Source organism: Podarcis liolepis (genome assembly GCF_965112155.1).
Source record: "Podarcis liolepis genome assembly, chromosome: 13".
NCBI lineage: Eukaryota > Metazoa > Chordata > Lepidosauria > Squamata > Lacertidae > Podarcis > Podarcis liolepis.
In genome coordinates, this window is record NC_139573.1 from 45,127,164 (window position 1) to 45,146,110 (window position 18,947).

Consider the following 18,947-nt stretch of genomic DNA (forward strand, 5'->3'; position numbering starts at 1 on the left):
ATCAATTCTTCGGCGATCAGCTCTCACTTCCATACATCACTACTGGGAAAACCATGGCTTTAACTATACGGACCTTTGTCGGCAAGATGATGTCTCTCCTTTTTAAAATGCTCTCTAGGTTTGCCATCACCTTTCTCCCAAGGAGCAGGCGTCTTTTAATTTCACGACTGCTGTCACCATCTGCAGTGATCATGGAGCCCAAGAAGGTAAAATCTCTCACTGCCTCCGTTTCTTCCCCTTCTATTTGCCAGGAGGTGATGGGACCAGTGGCCATGACCTTTTTTTTTTATGTTGAGCTTCAGACCATATTTTGCGCTCTCCTTTCACCCTCATTAAAAGGGTCTTTAATTCCTCCTCACTTTCTGCCATCGAGGTTGTGTCATCTGCAGCTACGGCTACTACCACCGAAGTCACCGGGAGCTCCTTTGGGGGCCGAAAACGGCTGTTTGGCGTGATGCAGGCATGCAACCGCGCCATGCCCATTGTGGGGAGGGCCCCTCACTCCCGCACAGGCTGGCAGCAGCAGGGCGGGCTGGGGCTCTAACCTGGCCTTTGGCTTGGAGCCAATTTGATTCCCTCCCCCTCTTTCTTTTCCCTTTTCCTCCTGCGATGAGGCTACATTTTAATATTTTAATGCTTCAATATTTTAATGTTGTATTTTAATTTTGTTTTTAAGTTGCATTCACTCAACTTATTTTTATTATTGATTGTTAGCCGCCCTGAGCTCGGCCTTGGCTGGGGAGGGCGGGGTATAAATAAAAATTATTATTATTAACCTCCACCACCTGCAGCTGCTGCAGGAGCCGCAGCCCCTTGCGCGCGCGCCCCCGCCCAGCCTTCCACCGGCGGCGCGCGCGAGAGAGCGTGTTGTGCAAGCGGCAGGCTGGCCGTTGCCCCTGGTTACCGCCCGGGCCCCGACGTTCCATTCGCGCGCCGCCCGCCCCCGCTCGCTCCTGCAGCTGCAAAAGAAGTCCCTGCGCCGTCGGAGGGCGCGCTGCTGGCGGGGGCACGGCGGAGAGGGCTCGCCCCGGCGCGTGGAGGGCGGCAGGTGAGTGGCAGGTGCCAACTCCGGGATCCCCGGTGCTGCGTGTGCCTTTCAAGGAGGAGGTGCGGGCACCCACCTCCCAGGAGCCGGAGCAAAGGTATTTTTTGGGGGGTGCCAGCTGGGCCCCGCGACCGTGGGTGCCCGGGGCCGTGGGTGCCATGCAAGGTGCACGGCCCTGGCACCGACAACTGTGGGTGCCCGGCCCCTTCATGGGGAATTTTGTGGGTGCTCGGGCACCCGGGGAGTCGGCACCTATGTTCGACAGTATGCCAGTCTGTGCCACCCCAGAGGAAAGGGGGAGCGGTGGCTGGGACTCGCAGCCGCCTCCCTTCCTCGCACGTCGGAACCGCTGCCAGGAGAGCCTCCTGCCGTCTCTGCCCTGCCTCTGTTTCCCACAGGATCGGGCGCAAGGGGGCTGGATCGCCCCTTGGATGCGCTGCCCAAAACGCCAACTGGCAGAGGCCGGCTAAGGCAGATTCTACAGGGGCAGCAGATTCTGGCATAGATCTTGGCATGGGTCCCAGGGGTCACCCCCCTGCAATGTGGGGTTCAAACCCACAGCCCTGAGATTAAGAGTCTCCCGTTCTACCGACTGAGCTATTTTCGCAGTAGCTTCCTTCCATCTTCCCCCTTCCTTCCCTGGTGAGGAGGGGGGGGGGCTGTTTTGTCGTTCCCCTCAGGGGCCAAAAGGTCTTGGGCCGGCCCTGGGTCCAGGGGCAGGTGATGAGTGGAAGATGCAATGGTACAGAGAAGGGACAAACGGGGAACCGCAGGCAGCAGTAGCAGCTCCTTAGGGTGGCCGGGTGAAAAAGAGTCATGCACAGCCTGTAAGATTTGTGTACAGTGGTACCTTGGGTTAAGAACAGAGGTCCGTTCTTAACCACTTTAGCTAATGGGGCCTCCTTCTTCCGCCGTGCCGCTGGAGCACAATTTCTGTTCTTATCCTGAAGCAAAGTTCTTAACCTGAAGCACTATTTCTGGGTTAATGGAGTCTGTAATGTGAAGCGTATGTAACCCGAGGTACCACTGTAGTTCTTCTTGTTTGGATCAAGCCTAATACAGTGGTGCCTCGCAAGACGAAAAGAATCCGTTCTGTGATTCTCTTCGTCTAGCGGTTTTTTCGTCTTGCGAAGCAAGCCCATTAACGGATTAGCGGATTAGCGCTTTTAGCGGCTTTTAGCGGCTTATCTGCTGATCAGATCAGCTGATAAGCGGCTTAGCGGCTTACAAAAAGGGGGGGGGGAGGAAAAAAAACCAGCAGGAACTCACAAGACATTGTCGTCTTGCGAAGCAAGCCCATAGGAAATTCGTTTTGCGAAGCACCTCCAAAACGGAAAACTCTTTCGTCTAGCGAGTTTTCCGTCTTGCACCACTGTAGGCCAATTCCAGAGGATGCTGCAGGACTACAGTGGTACCTCAGGTTACATACGCTTCAGGTTAGAGACTCCGCTAACCCAGAAATAATGCTTCAGGTTAAGAACTTTGCTTGAGGATAAGAACAGAAATCGTGCTTCAGTGGCGCGGCAACAGCAGGAGGCCCCATTAGCTAAAGTGGTGCTTCAGGTTAAGAACAGTTTCAGGTTAAGAACGGACCTCCGGAACGAATTAAGTACTTAACCTGAGGTACCACTGTATTAGGATAGCTCAGCTAGTAGAGCACGAGACTCAGAATTTCAGGGTTATGGATTCGAGCCCCATGTTGTGCAAAAGATTCTTGCATTACAGGGGGCTGGACTAAATGGACCTTGTGACTGTCGACGTTTCCCTTTTATTAAAGGGAAATTCCCTTATTCCAAGGACGTGGGTGGCGCTGTGAGTTAAACCACAGAGCCTAGGACTTTCTGATCAGAAGGTCGGCGGTTCGAATCCCCGCAATGGGGTGAGCTCCCGTTGCTCGGTCCCTGCTCCTGCCAACCTAGCAGTTCGAAAGCACGTCAAAGTGCAAGTAGATAAATAGGTACTGCTCCAGCGGGAAGGTAAAGGGCGTTTCCATGCGCTGCTCTGGTTCGCCAGAAGCGGCTTAGTCATGCTGGCCACATGACCCGGAAGCTGTACACCGGCTCCCTCGGCCAATAAAGCGAGATGAGCGCCGCAACCCCAGAGTCGTCCACAACTGGACCTAACGGTCAGGGGTCCTTTTACCTCTTACCCTTATTCCAAATAGGATTCCTCGCAAGAAAAGGCGAAAAGTTATGCCTTGTGACCCCCATCCAACAATTCCATGATTCTTACCTCCTCTCCCACGGGGTGATGTGGTGGTGATTAGTAATAATTTTTATAATCTTGCTACAGATGCTTGCCTCTTTTTTTAGCCAGCAAAGTGCCACACTTTTAAAAATTGGGTGGAAAATGGTGCTGATTCTGCTTAATTGATTGTGATTTTATGTAAACTGTGTTACTTTTATTGTTGTTAGCTGCTCTGAGCCCAGCTTTGGCTGGGGAGGGCAGGATATAAGTAAATATTATTATTATTATTATTACCGTTGAGTACCCCCAGAAAAAAAGCACAGCCAATTACTAAATTTTATGCACTGTGTTCTAACGTCTAAGCTACTTTGAAGGGGGTTGGAAAGCAGCTTATATAAATATGTTTTATTTTATTTTATGAAGGATTTGCCGGTCAGCTGCTGCAAGGTGGTAGTGTGTTCATTTTGTCTCGTAGTGTTGTTGGAAAGTGGGAAGAAGGATTGGAGATGCACCCATGCGCTTGTTTAGTTACAGCTTTTTCCATACACACCTGCTGCATTGCTGTTTTAATAGTAAGTATGAACCATGTGTTTCTAGTTGTCTGCAGAAATTATTTTTATGCTGCCGTTTTGTACCTTGTTAAGTTATTGTTAGCAGTTTTAATTGTAGGCTTCCATTCATACATTTTGTCTTGAAAAGTGAAGAGTATAAGTGCTTAAATTTATATAAAAAATGCCAACAGGCATCAGATTTGAAATATTAATTCATGGGTAGGCAAATTAAGGCCCAGGGGCCGGATGTGGCCCAATCGCCTTCTCAATCTGGCCTGTGGACGGTCCGAGAATCAGCGTGTTTTTACATGAGTAGAATGTGTCCTTTTATTTAAAATGCACCTCTGGGTTATTTGTGGGGCCTGCCTGGTATTTTTACATGAGTAGAATGTGTTTTGCTTGAAATAATAGAAAACCAAGGCTTCCCAAACTGTGGTCTGTAAGCTTCATTCGTGTGGTCCATGGCATGTCTATGGATTTGTGATTGAAGATGAGAGATCGGACATCTATTGTATTAAATAATCACTGCATTTCCCCACTTCCTTTATATTTTGTTATATAGCAATTCAAATCGTTGTCCCTGTTTAGGGAAGCTTTTAATGTTTAATAGACTATTGTATTTTAATATTGTGTTGGAAGCCACCCAGATGGGCAGGGTATAAATAATAAATTATTATTAATTATTATTATTATCAATTGCTAAGTCATTGCAAAGGGATCTTGGACAGGAAGCAAATGGAACACATTTTCTGTCACAGGCGCCAAAATTGTAGGGGTGTCCGCATGCGCTGCACGCTTTTGACCCATATATGCGTCCCTGAGCTCCTTTGAGAGGAAGGGTGGGGTGTAAAGTTAACAATTAATACTATTATACAGTGGTGCCCCGCAAGACGAATGCCTCACAAGACGGAAAACTCGCTAGACAAAAGAGTTTTCCGTTTTGGAGGTGCTTCGCAAAACGAATCTCCTATGGGCTTGCTTCGCAAGACGACAGTGTCTTGCGAGTTCCTGCTGGTTTTTTCCCCTCCCCCCTTTTTCTAAGCCGCTAAGCCGCTTATCAGCTGATCCGATCAGCAGATAAGCCGCTAAAAACAGCTAAAAGCCGCTAATAGCGCTAAGCCGCTTATCAGCTGATCCAATGAGCAGAAAAGCCGCTAATAGCGCTAAGCCGCTTATCAGCTAATCCGATCAGCAGATAAGCCGCTAAAAGCTGGTAATAGCGCTAATAGCGCTAATAGCGCTAAGCTGCTTATCAGCTGATCCAATCAGTAGATAAGCCGCTAGAAGCTGCTAATAGCGCTAAGCCGCTTATCAGCTGATCCGATCAGCAGATAAGCCGCTAAAAGCCTCTAAAAGCCGCTAATAGCGCTAATCCTTCAATGGGCTTGCTTCGCAAGACGAAAAAAACCGCTAGACGAAGAGAATCACAGAACGGATTCTTTTCGTCTTGCGAGGCACCACTGTAATCCACTTTTCAGCCTTAAAAGGGACAAGAAAAATCTTTTAGAAACAGGCAGTTGGCTTGCTTAGGCAACCATTCGCATTGCAAGCCAGGCATGTTCGCAAGGGTGACAAATTTAAGTTGGTCTCAGCTAGCCACCCGTTGTGTCTCGCAACCAGCAAGGCTTGGCTTTCCCACTCCCTGCAAAATGGAGGCAAAGTAAGTGTATCCTCTTCCCAAAGGAAGTTTGTGATCACGAAGGGGAAAGAAAGGTGAGATGCTGCTTGTTTGACCTCCTCTCCCTCGACCCAGCACACCACAGTAACCCAGGATCTTTTAAAAGAGGCAAATCTCTTCCATCTTGTGTTGGTATTGGCTTTTTGAAAAAAGCGTTCCTAAAACTGGAAAAGTGATAAAACACCTACGATAAATGAGTGGCAGGTCCAAATGATAGAATATCTGCAGTTGGCTATGATGACAGGGAGAGTCAGAGAATATCCGAAACAGAAAGTACAGAAAGAATGGAAAATCTTTAAAGACTGCCTGGAAAACTATTGCAATATTAAATATCTCCTGGCAGAACTAGAATGAGTCTTGTAAAATAAGGAATATAATGTTTTTGTTGTTTGATAAAAACAAAGAAATGCAATATAGTATTTGGAACTGTGTGTGAAAGAACAATAGAAATAATAATATAATGAGTCAAATTGGAAGTTAAATGTATTTATTCTTTCTTTTTGATTCTTTATTGATTTCTTTTTTCCTTTTTCTTTTTTCATGATTTTCTTCTCTTCTTACTTTTTCTTTTTTCTCTCCCTCCTTTTTCTCTTCCTATCTCCCCTTTGGTCTCTTTTCTTTCTTACCCGCTAAGAAAGAGACAAAGTTAAATATGAAAAGTTGACTAATTCAAAGCGAATAGTTTGTTAACTATTGTTAAAGATGGTCCACCATAGCGAATAGCTAATTGATGTGTTAGTTATTGTTGATTTATTGTTATTGTCGAATTTATTAATTTAAAAAAAAGAAAAAGTGTTCCTCTTGCGATGGAAGCGTACTGGAGGCTATCCCAGCTGGTTGCCTGAGTTAAATTTCTGGTTACCGGAGACAACTTTTGGACTGTGCTTTTCAAACATCCTGTTATGGCGCACAAGGCAAGCTGCAAAGCTGGGTTTGTGCTCCTGGTAACAGGCCTGCCGTGGAGAAGACAACCTCTGTCTTCAGCCTGAGTGTCAAGCTGAAATGCCTCATTAAAAAAGGATAACGAGCGGCTTCGTTGTGCACACGGTGATGCTGATTTCTCTCTCGTAGCCAAGCGATTCATCAGCTGCTTGAACCCAAATGGAAAAGTATGAGATCCTTGGGCTGGTGGGAGAAGGAAGCTACGGAATGGTGATGAAATGCCGGAACAAGGAGACCGGCAGAGTCGTTGCCGTCAAGAAGTTTCTGGAAAGCGAGGATGACAAAATGGTTAAAAAAATCGCCATGAGGGAAATCAAGCTTCTCAAGGTGAGCTGACTGCTGGGGATCTTCAGAGACGTGTAGCTCTTTTCTTTAATGAGTATAAGCTTCCTGACTTCGGATAGTCATAGTCAAAAGGTTCGCGCAGAACAATTGCCAGTATCTAACTGCATTATATGGGACGTGGGTGGTGCTGTGGGTTAAACCACAGAGCCTAGGACTTGCCGATCAGAAGGTCGGCGGTTCGAATCCCCGCGACGGAGTGAGCTCCTGTTGCTCGGTCCCAGCTCCTGCCAACCTAGCAGTTCGAAAGCACGTCAGAGTGCAAGTAGATAAATAGGTACCGCTCTGGCGGGAAGGTAAACGGCGTTTCCGTGCGCTGCTCTGGTTCACCAGAAGTGGCTTAGCCATGCTGGCCACATGACCTAGAAGCCGTACGCCGGCTCCCTCGGCCAATAAAGCGATATGAGCGCCGTAACCCCAGAGTCGGCCACGACTGGACCTAATGGTCAGGGGTCCCTTTACCTTTACCTAACTGCGTTATATAACAGTAATGTCATATATGTTTTAAGAAACAAACATGATTCTAAATAACTTCCGTAGGAGGTATTTTTGAATGGGCCTCTGCTCCCAGCTCTCTTTAGCCCCACAATAAGAATTAGGTGGATTTTTTTCCCTACAGTCTCCCCGCCCCCCTTAGAATGCAATGCCCGTTTGAAGGTAGACAGGAGCAGGCAGGCGCAAAGTTGTTCTGGGAACTCATTTTATCTGCAGTCATTCTGCAGCTCGGCTCTGATTTTATACGTTTAGGCAACTTTGCGGGTGGCTGTTGCTGGTTTCTATAACTCCATATGGTAAGATTTTTTTTGATACAGCTTCCCACATGGCCTGGGCAATTGTCATGCTAATATTGGGCACATATACCGTATTTTTCCGTGTATAAGACTAGGTTTTTTCCCTTAAAAATAATGTCCAAAATTTGGGGGCCTCTTATACACAGATAGATCTCTCCCCATTTTCTTAAATCCCCAACAATAGGGGGCGTCTTATACATGGGGGTGTCTTATAGACGGGAAAATACAGTATATTTGCTGGTACAAATGCATGCATTCTAATCTGCACTTGAAAGATTGGGAACAGGATTATGTGTTCCCTTTCCCCAACACCTCCACTCTCCAGAACGAAAAACCCCTGCTCACCTTAACCATGGTTAATTGGTTCTTCGGCAATAAGTGCTAACCAGGGTTTCATCTTAATCAGACTTTGAAACTGACTCCTGTGGTTAAGATGGAACTTGATTAGCATTAGCTTCCATTTACACCAGATCTGATGCAATGCTTTGCTGCAGCAGCACTACCCAGAATTAAGCCATGGTTTGGCTCAGCGTTCTAGGAAAACCCGGACTCATGGTTTGTCTCACTCCCAGCAAGCCACAAGTTGTAACGAAGGTCTGAAGTTGAATCCTGGCAAGACAGAAGTACTGTTTTTGGGGGACGGGGCGGGCTGGTGTGGAGGACTCCCTGGTCCTGAATAGGGTAACTGTGCCCCTGAAGGACCAGGTGCGCAGCCTGGGAGTCATTTGGGACTCACAGCTGTCCATGGAGGTGCAGGTCAATTCTGTATCCATGGCAGCTGTCTACCAACTCCACCTGGTACGCAGGCTGAGACCCTACCTGCCCGTGGACTGTCTCGCCAGAGTGGTGCATGCTCTAGTTATCTCCCGCTTGGACTACTGCAATGCGCTCTACGTGGGGCTACCTTTGAAGGTGACTCGGAAACTACAGCTAATCCAGAATGCGGCAGCTAGACTGGTGACTGGGGGCGGCCGCCGAGACCACATAACACTGGTCTTGAAAGACCTACATTGGCTCCCAGTACGTTTCCGAGCACAATTCAAAGTGCTGGTGTTGACCTTTAAAGCCCTAAATGGCCTCGGCCCAGTAGGAGCGTCTCCATCCCCATCGTTCTGCCCGGACACTGAGGTCCAGCACCAAGGGCCTTCTGGCGGTTCCCTCATTGCGAGAAGCAAAGCTACAGGGAACCAGGCAGAGGGCCTTCTCAGTAGTGGCACCCGCCCTGTGGAACGCCCTCCCATCAGATGTCAAAGGGATAAACAACTACCTGACATTCAGAAGACATCTTAAGGCAGCCCTGTTCAGGGAAGTTTTTAATGTGTGATATTTTAGTGTATTTGGTTTCTATGGAAGCCGCCCAGATTGGCTGGGGAAACCCAGCCAGATGGGTGGGGTACAAATAATAAATTATTATTATTATTATTATTATTATTATTATTATTATTATTATTATTATGTTCTTGGCTTATAGCTTGTGGGTTTTCTGGGGAATACAAACCATCATAAGCTTTGGCCTGCATGCAGCACTAAAGCAAACTGTGGCTTAGCGCTGGGTAGCATGGTAGCAACAGAACCAGGGCAGGCACCAAGTCGCCACCATTTTAGCTCTTGAGTACCCACACATTTGCTTGTTCGTGTTCAGCCACAGTATTGCTTAGCATTAAATTCAAAGAAGCCACTATGTTATAAACATTGTTAGGCAAAGGCAATTTCCCTCTGACAAATTCCCTAATACAAGTTAGGCACCAGAACCAGGGCAGTTCTTAACTTTCAGCCTCTTCCGCCGATTACATTTAGCTGTATGTATTAAAGGTTGCGATTCTAGTACTGTGGAATAAGCTACCATATTTTTTGCTCTATAAGACTCGCTTTTTCCTTCCTAAAAAGTAAGGGGAAATGTGTGTGTGTCTTATGGGGCGAATGCAGGCTGCGCAGCTATCCCAGAAGCCAGAACAGCAAGAGGGATTGCTGCTTTCACTGCGTAGCGATCCCTCTTGCTGTTCTGGCTTCTGAGAGTCAGAATATTTTTTTTTCTTGTTTTCCTCCTCCAAAAACTAGGTGCGTCTTGTGGTCTGGTGCGTCTTATAGAGGGGAAAATACGGTATATGAGAGCGTTTGTCAGGATTACTGAAGCAATGTGAAGCATTTGGAGTAATTTTAAAAAGCATCGTGTGAAAACAAAAGCTGCAATCCTAAGTCGTGTCTACTTGGGAGTAAGCCCTGTGGAACGCAGAGGGACTTGCTTCCAAGTAAACATGCACAGGATCAGGCTGCAAATATTATTCTCTTTTTCCTTCGCATTGTATGTATTCAAGGGGCAATTATAGTGAGTGTTTTCAGACTCCCTGTCTGCTGTGGTTTTGTGACGCATTTGCTGTCTCCTGATAGCAATTAAGGCACGAGAACTTGGTGAATCTGCTGGAAGTCTGTAAGAAGAAGAAACGATGGTATCTGGTGTTTGAATTCGTGGACCACACAGTCCTTGATGATCTTGAGATGTTTCCAAATGGCCTGGATTACAACAGAGTTCGGAAATACTTATTTCAGATTATAAAAGGGATAGGATTTTGCCATAGTCATAATGTAAGTAAGCTGTTACGTCCGCTTGGTTATTTGTGTTTGTGTGCTGTTTGTTCTTGGTCAAACACATCAGATTTATTGATTCAAGAATCTGAGCTTTTAGTTTCAAATATATGTCGCAGTAAGGAATGCGGGTGGCGCTGTGGGTTAAACCACAGAGCCTAGGACTTGCTGATCGGAAGGTCGGCGGTTCGAATCCCCGCGACGGGGTGAGCTCCCGTTGCTCGGTCCCTGCCAACCTAGCAGTTCGAAAGCACGTCAAAGTGCAAGTAGATAAATAGGTACTGCTCCAGCGGGAAGGTAAACGGCGTTTCCGTGCGCTGCTTTGGTTCACCAGAAGCGGCTTAGTCATGCTGGCCACATGACCCGGAAGCTGTACTCCGGCTCCCTTGGCCAATAAAGCGAGATGAGCGCCGCAACCCCAGAGTCGGTCACGACTGGACTAATGGTCAGGGGTCCCTTTACCTTTACCTATATGTCACAGTAGTAAGAGTTAGTTCAAATTACCCAAGTTAATGGGAATTATCATTGCAACAAACCTAATTTTGAGTGTTAGCTGGGTAGAATGTTTGCTAGATGTGCTGATTCCATTTACTCGAAATGCTTTTGCTTTTGAATTTCTGAGAATTTAGGAATTTTGTGGTGTAATTTCAGGGTTTTCACTACAGTCTAGACTGAGGAGCTCGGTATAGAACAAACTGAGGTTCTTAAACATCTTTTTTGTCACGGAAAAATTGTTTGGCCTCATAATTTAAGATGCAATATGACTTCAGCCTTACGGCACAATATGGATTCCTCTGGAAAATAGGCATAGATGATAGCATATGAACGTTTTTGCATGTAGATTTTATGCTCATGTAAGGTAACAGTTTTCATAGTCTCCTCTTGAACATTCAAAGAATTTGCTTCTAGAATCAGGAACACAGTATTTTAAAAAACACTCTGCGTAATCTGGAAACCTGAGAAACAATATTTCTGATTGTGTGGAGAGAGCTTTTAGTGCAGGGAAATTCTTAAATTCTACTTCATTCCACAGATGTTAATGGATAAAAAGGAATTGCTTCAGCTTTTTTGCCTTGTTGTAGCAAATTTATATTATGATTTTATTAGTGTGCTTCAATTTCCATTAATATATTTAAAGCATGGTATGTGATGTGATAAGGGACGCGGGTGGCACTGTGGGTTAAACCACAGAGCCTAGGACTTGCCAATCAAAAGGTCGGCGGTTCAAATCCCCACGACGGGGTGAGCTCCCGTTGCTCAGTCCCTGCTCCTGCCAACCTAGCAGTTCGAAAGCACGTCAAAGTGCAAGTAGATAAATAGGTACCACTCCGGCAGGAAGGTAAACGGCGTTTCCATGCGCTGCTCCGGTTCACCAGAAGCGGCTTAGTCCTGCTGGCCACGTGACCTGGAAGCTGTACACCGGCTCCCTCGGCCAATAAAGTGAGATGAGCGCCGCAACCCCAGAGTTAGTCACGACTGGACCTAATGGTCAGGGGTCCCTTTACCTTTAACTTATGTGATGTGATATAGATGGAGTTTTTTATGCCAGTAATTGCAAATCATCACTTGATGTTGCAGTCATCAATTTAGGAATGTTTACATGTGGACTAGCCGGCCACCTTGGTGCTTAAGTGCAAAGAACCTGGGCTAATCTAAACACACGCATGCTTCTTCTTTTTTTAAGATCATACACCGAGATATTAAACCTGAGAATATATTGGTCTCCTATTCTGGAATTATCAAACTCTGCGATTTTGGATTTGCTCGAACCCTGGCAGCCCCTGGCGAAGCTTACACAGATTACGTGGCAACGCGATGGTATCGGGCTCCTGAGCTGCTTGTTGGAGATATCAAATATGGCAAGTAAGGAATCGTAGAATACGTTACTGGGTTTCCCCTACATTTCCAGGAATAGCTCATTATTATTATTATTAATGACAACAGAAATGTTGCTGTTCAAGCTCAGGGGGTGATAAATTGCAGCCAAAGCAGGGTTTCGTCACTGTAGGGAGGCTGGTTTTGGCACCATCCCTGTAATTATTATTAATTACAATTAATTAATTACAAGTGGCCTCCCCAGCCACTATGGACAGCTCCCAACAGGATATTAAAAACAGAATAAAACATCAAACATTAAAAACTTCCCTAAACGGGGCTGCCTTCAGGTGTCTTCTAAAAGTCAGATGGTTGTTTATTTCCTTGACATCTGATGGGAGGGCATTCCACAGGGTGGGTGCCACTACCGAGAAGGCTCTCTCCCTGGTTCCCTGTAACCTCACTTCTCACAGTGAGGGAACTGCTAGAAGGCCCTTGGAGCTGGACCTCAATGTCCAGGCTGAACGACGGGGGTGGAGATGCTCCTTCAGGTATACTGGGCCGAGGCCGTAATGAATATAAGCTGCCTCAGGTGTAGCCAGTCACAATCAGCTGCCTGTTATTGTTGTAAAACGTATTTTTGGTGGAGCTGTCTCTAAATATGGCGCCTGTTTTCCCTCCCCAGGGCTGTGGATGTGTGGGCCATTGGCTGCCTGGTAACAGAAATGCTTACTGGAGAGGCGCTTTTCCCTGGAGACTCGGATATTGACCAGTTGTACCATATTATGAAATGTTTGGGTGAGAAAGCATCCCTTGTTTTCTTCTGTGCAGCCAGCAGAGCTTTGGAACCTTCAAGCTGATAGCGAAGGCAGAATAAGGAGAGCCTAAAATACTTAGGTTGTTGGATAAGATTATGTCGATCAGTTCCTAAATCCTTCAGGGCCCTGGCTTGTAAATCCAGATGGCCCTTCTAGGAGTTGACAGCAAGAGATTTTGCACGCCATTAAGGATGGCAGAGTGCAATAGGTCTGATCCATGTAGCACAACTGGATTATGATTAGTAATAATAATTCATGATTAAAGGTAAAGGTAAAAGGACCCCTGACCATTAGGTCCAGTTGTGACCGACTCTGGGGTTGCGGCGCTCATCTCGCTTTACTGGGCGAGGAGATGGCGTACAGCTTCCGGGTCTTGTGGCCAGCATGACTAAGCCACTTCTGGTGAACCAGAGCAGCGCACGGAAACGCCATTTACCTTCCCACCAGAGCGGTACCTATTTATCTACTTGCACTGGTGTGCTTTCGAACTGCTAGGTTGGCAGGAGCAGGGACCAAGCAATGGGAGCTCACCCCGTCGCGGGGATTTGAACGGCCGACCTTCCAATCGGCAAGTCCTAGACTCTGTAGTTTAACCCACAGTAATTTATTATCAGCAGCAACCTGTTTGTCTCCAGGACACACAGAGTCGGTTTGCAGAATTAAAGAAAGCAAATAAGAGATAAACTACACAGCTATCCTAAAGCAAGGTAATCGGAAACAGTGGATTAAAACACCAGGTTCAAAGCCAAGCGCAGGGCAGTAGGAGAAAACTCAGGGATCAAATAATTTGGCTTAAGCTGCCTGCAGTTTTGCGTTCTGAAAACTGAACAGTCTTATAAATGATTATTAATTCCAGGTAACTTAATTCCAAGGCACCAAGAGTTGTTCTACAAAAACCCTCTTTTTGCTGGAGTGCGATTGCCTGAAGTCAAGGAAATCGAACCTCTTGAAAAACGATATCCCAAACTCTCTGTTGCCGTCATAGAATTTGCTAAGGTACGTGCCTTGCCGATTCCGTAGCTTTCCATTTTGTTCCTGTTGGCAAAGCCTTCTGTTTGCTTTCAGGAGCCAGCCCTTGATAATGAATTAGGAAGATTGAAATCAGTGGGAACTTAACTGGGAGCTGAGTCAGCCTACCCAGATTTGCTTTTGTTCAGGTGCTAGAGGCCTTTTCAGACACAGAAAGGAATGCAGCTGTCCAGTATCAGCCCCTGAGATTGGCAGGAAGTACAGTGGTGCCCCGCAAGACGAATGCCTCGCAAGACGGAAAACTCGCTAGACGAAAGAGTTTTCCGTTTTGGAGGTGCTTTGCAAAATGAATCTCCTATGGGCTTGCTTCGCAAGACGACAATGTCTTGCGAGTTCCTGCTGGTTTTCCCCCCTCCCCCCCCTTTTCTAAGCCGCTAAGCCACTTATCAGCTGATCCAATGAGCAGATAAGCCGCTAATAGCGCTAATCCGCTAATCCTTCAATGGGCTTGCTTCGCAAGACGAACAAACTGCTAGACGAAGAGAATCACAGAACGGATTCTTTTCGTCTTGCGAGGCACCACTGTATAAAGCCCCTAAATTAGCCAGGCCTCGTATAAATAAAGGTAAAGGGACCCCTGACCATTAGGTCCAGTCATGACCGACCCTGGGGTTGTAGCACTCATCTCGCTTTATTGGCCGAGGGAGCCGGCGTACAGCTTCCGGGTCATGTGGCCAGCATGACTAAGCCGCTTCTGGTGAACCAGAGCAGCACACAGAAATGTTGTTTACCTTCCCACCGGAGCAGTACTTATTCATTTCCTTGCACTTTGACGTGCTTTTGAACTACTAGGTTGGCAGGAGCTGGGACAGAGCAACAGGAGCTCATCCCGTCGCGGGGATTCGAACCGCTGACCTGCTGATCGGCAAGTCCTAGGCTCAGTGGTTTAACCCACAGTGCCACCCACATCCCCTCGTATAAATACCTGAAGCCTAACCTTCTGTCCTTGCCTGGTCAGCAGACTTCTCTGTTTGCTGCTCTCAACCTTCTGTCATGCATACGCACATTATAAGCTGTGATGCGCATGTAACACACTATGTATTCCAGTTATTTATTAGCTGCTTATCAGGGTCAAGTCACAAAGCAGTGGAGAGACAGAAATAAAGCAACAGAACTTCAGGCAATGCATGAAGCACTGAGTGAATGAAGACAAACCGGGGCATGACAGCTGCGGAATTAGATAGCCACAGTTCCTTTAAGGAGAGGCAGTAGCAGAAAGTTGTGGTTTTGAGGCCCGAAAGGTCCAGAACTGCAGGGCCACCATCAAGAAGGCCCCGTAATCTCATGTGCTTGTCGGCCTAACCAGTTTCACCAGTGGGCACATAATGTCGTATGTGTAGTTACGTCTCAGCCATAGAGTTTGGGACTGACAGTGAGACCCTAGCTTAGAGAAAGCTGTACTTTCTATCTCTAAAAGTCAATGGTACATCATTTCCCTATCCCTTCCTTCCTTCCTTGCTTCCTTCCATGACTTAATAGACTTAATAGACTTAATAGCTACCGTATTTTTTGCTCTATAAGACTCACTTTTTCCCTCCATAAAAGTAAGGGAAAATGTGTGTACGTCTTATGGAGCGAATGCAGGCTGCGCAGCTATCCCAGACGCCAGAACAGCAAGAGGGATTGCTGCTTTCACTGTGCAGCAATCCCTCTTGCTGTTCTGGCTTCTGAGATTTTTCTTGTTTTCCTCCTCCAAAAACTAGGTGCGTCTTGTGGTCTGGTGCGTCTTATAGAGCGAAAAATACGGTATTTTAAGCATGCTTGAAGATGCTCAGTTGATTTTCCCCTTGCAATGTCCTTACAACCCCATAATATTGCAAACTGTTTTTAAAAGCCCTCAACATTTCAAACGTTGTTTGTTATGTGGTATGAGGAGAGTAGCTACGGTTTGCCTGAAACCTTGCGGGTGCAAAACTACTTGCGTTGTTCTTTTGATCTCGGCAAATATCAATGAAATTCAACCTTTGGGATTTTCCTTTTCCCCCCTCCACTGTATTTACAAGAAAACTTTTGATCTTATGTTAGCAATGTCTGCAGACTGATCCGGACAAAAGACCATCCTGTACTGAGCTGCTTCAGTGTGATCTGTTCAACAAAGATTCCTTCACTGAAAGGTGTGTGGCTTTTCCTTGTTTAGCGGAGCTGGGCCTTAAAAGGAAACAGTACTGAGAATTTTTGGGCATTGCAGTCAGTTAAGGGTTTCCTATTACTCTGTCAGTGCCCATAGTTCCTTGAGGGGAAGAATGTGTTTCAAGTGGGCTTTAAATTTACATACTGGATCTCAGAGCCCATCTTGGGAAATGAAAGCTTTCCAGGGGAGAGGTGCAGAGAAAAGGTTTAGTACTCTCTGGTTCTCCTTTGACTACTTCACTGCAAACCCCCACTCCCTGCTGTCGGAAGTGAAGTGAACACAAATTTTGAAGTACAATGGTACCTCGGGTTACATACGCTTCAGGTTACACACTCCGCTAATCCAGAAATAGTGCTTCAGGTTAAGAACTTTGCTTCAGGATGAGAACAGAAATCGTGCTCCGGTGGCGCAGCAGCAGCAGGAGGCCCCATTAGCTAAAGTGGTGCTTCAAGTTAAGAACAGCTTCAGGTTAAGTACGGACCTCCGGAATGAATTAAGTACTTAACTTGAGGTACCACTGTACCACTGCCAAATGTCTAGTACCACCACCAGACTTAGGGCGGTTCCCCTTAAGGCAGGGGTCAGTAAACGTTTTCAGCATGGGGCCGGTCCACTGTCCCTCAGACCTTGTGGGGGGCCGGACTATATTTCGGGGGGAGGGAAATTTCTATGCCGCACAAATAACCCAGAGATGCATTTTAAATAAAAGCACACATTCTACTCATGTAAAAACACTAGGCAGGCCCCACAAATAACCCAGAGATGAATTTAAATAAAAGGACACATTCTACTCATGTAAAAACACGCTGATTCCCAGGCTATACGTGGGCCGGACTGAGAAGGCGATTGGGCCGGATCCGGCCCCCCGGGCCTTAGTTTGCCTACCCATGCCATGGGTAGGCAGTGGGTTTTTTACATGAGTAGAATGTGTGATTTCCCACATTGTCATTATTTTTGTTTTTAAAAAGCTACCATGGAAGTTGCTGTAGTTGAAATTTCTGAATCCCCGGCTCAAATTACCATCTTTTCACGTGAGCTGTATGAACTGAGGGGGGAAATGGAGAGAGGGCAGCAATGGGATATCGTGTGTGAATTTTAAGTCCGCACATTATATGCACAATTCTTGTTCTGATCTCTTTTCCTTCCCCTCTTAAGATGTTGGAGTTATATTTCTCTTCTTCCTTTTTTATCTCCAAGGGTGGCTTTGGGTTTCGCTGTTCATTTACCTTACAAGTTTGTGGTGATGATTGGGGCAGAACATATTATCCAAAGTCCTTGTTGCAATGGAGAGGATTCCAGTATAATAATAATATAATTATAATTTCCCCAGCCACTTTGGGCGGCTCCCAACCAAATATTAAAATCACGATACAGCATTAAACATTAAAAACTTCCCTAAACAGGGCTGCCTTCAGTGTGTTCAGAATTTTGTCTACAGAGCAATTAATTTAAAAAAGGTTTCATTTTGTACATGTGCTCTTCTTCTTCAAACACAAAAAATAAAGGTTCACTCAGGAACTTAAAGCAAAGATCCAGAAAGAAAGAGACCACCCTTTGCCCAAGAAATCGAAAATAAGCAGGAAAGACAAAGACGATTCCGGTGATGAAAAGAAATCGCTTGTAATCCAGGTTTGTGGAACTTGGTTTATTCTTCCATATTCCTATCTGTAATGCTTTGTTCTGAGTCAGACCATGTCCCCTGGTCTTGTCTCTGCTGATGAAGTTCTCAAGTTAAAAGTTGCTGAGAATGGAGGAGAACAAAAAGGAAGGAGGATAGTTCCTGATTAGGAAGAAGAATTGTTGGTGATGCCACTAGCAAATTCATGCCATGCAAGATAGATGCCAGCAGGCAGTAAAATCACACTGTTCAAAGTTGGAATTAACTCTTTGTTAGCAAAAACACTGTTATAAGAAAAAAAACCCCTGCTCTTTTCCCCTTATGGGGTATCCAAGAGCCCATATAGAGTCCTTAAGTGGGTTGCTTATTGGCAGGAGAAAATAACAGAGGCCAACCAGAGAATATTGAGAAGCAAAGCAGCTAGTAAGCCTGATCTCTGTTAAACTGTTGCAACAGGGTGCTCCCCTCACAAACAGGAAAGGAGGAGGAACCCAGAACAAGGGCGCGCAAGACCTTATATAGTCTTTTGAAACTGCCCACCCTGTAGCCCTAGATCACCCCCCTAAAACATCATACATACATCACAGAAGGAGGTGGTCTACAGCAGAAATCCTCTCTGCCAGGATACCTGATAATGGTGGCTGGTTGCATTACCTGGGCAGCCTGGCCATTCTTTGGTGGTGGTTAATACTTTAGTTCAGGCATAGGCAAACTCAGCCCTCCAGATGTTTTGGGACTACAACTCCCATCATCCCTAGCTAACAGGACCCAGGGGTCAGGGATGATGGGAATTGTAGTCCCAAAACATCTGGAGGACCGAGCTTGCCTATGCTTGCTTTAGTTCCTGAATGCAGGTCACAAGCTCAACCTATTCATACACAAATACGCCCTAAAGACAGGATTTGCAAGCAAAAGACAATCCGAAGGCTTTCGCATTTCCTTTCTCTTTGCAGAGAAATATTTGAGGTCAATTTGGGAGAATCAAAATGGCTTCGGGATTGCTCTCCTGTACTATTTCAGACACGTGGTTTATATACTTCATCATTTTCATCATCGTTTTTAATTTGTATACCGTCTTTCTATCTTACAATATTCAAGGCGGTTTACAAGCTGAAGAAACAAAAAATGTACATCTTATAACAATCTAATGCAATACAAAAATGTGATAATAAAACAAAACTTTAAAATAAGCAACCTACATCAAAAAAATGTTGAAAATATTGTTGAATATCAGCATATAAAAGTTAAACAGAAATCCACCCAACGGTTACAATAAATAATTTCTAATTATGTATGTGTTTGCCTTGTACATTTATGAACGTTTAATTTATGTTTGGGACCTTAGAATTCTTATAACAACACAATATCCACAGACTTAGCTGTGAGGCCTGATCAGCTTATCCCCAGTCGTTCTGAA

General features: G+C 45.9%; 1 protein-coding gene across 5 annotated transcripts in view; it reads left to right on the forward strand.

The window, feature by feature from the left end:
• Window positions 1–1,027: 1,027 nt before the first annotated feature.
• CDKL2 (cyclin dependent kinase like 2) overlaps window positions 1,028–18,947 on the forward strand; it is a 34,463-nt gene continuing 16,543 nt past the window's right edge. For 3 of the 5 annotated variants that reach the window (XM_083469891.1, XM_083469889.1, XM_083469893.1), the window contains exons 1-9: window positions 1,038–1,142; window positions 3,656–3,804; window positions 6,533–6,730; window positions 9,925–10,119; window positions 11,804–11,982; window positions 12,620–12,732; window positions 13,609–13,748; window positions 15,807–15,895; window positions 17,418–17,541. In XM_083469891.1, coding sequence (XP_083326017.1) covers window positions 6,563–6,730; window positions 9,925–10,119; window positions 11,804–11,982; window positions 12,620–12,732; window positions 13,609–13,748; window positions 15,807–15,895; window positions 17,418–17,541 — 1,008 coding nt within the window. In that variant the 5' untranslated portion in view covers window positions 1,038–1,142; window positions 3,656–3,804; window positions 6,533–6,562. Of the gene's footprint in view, window positions 1,143–3,655; window positions 3,805–6,532; window positions 6,731–9,924; window positions 10,120–11,803; window positions 11,983–12,619; window positions 12,733–13,608; window positions 13,749–15,806; window positions 15,896–17,417; window positions 17,542–18,947 lie in introns of all 5 variants that reach the window. The other 2 variants (XM_083469890.1, XM_083469892.1) reach the window with 2 other exon arrangements.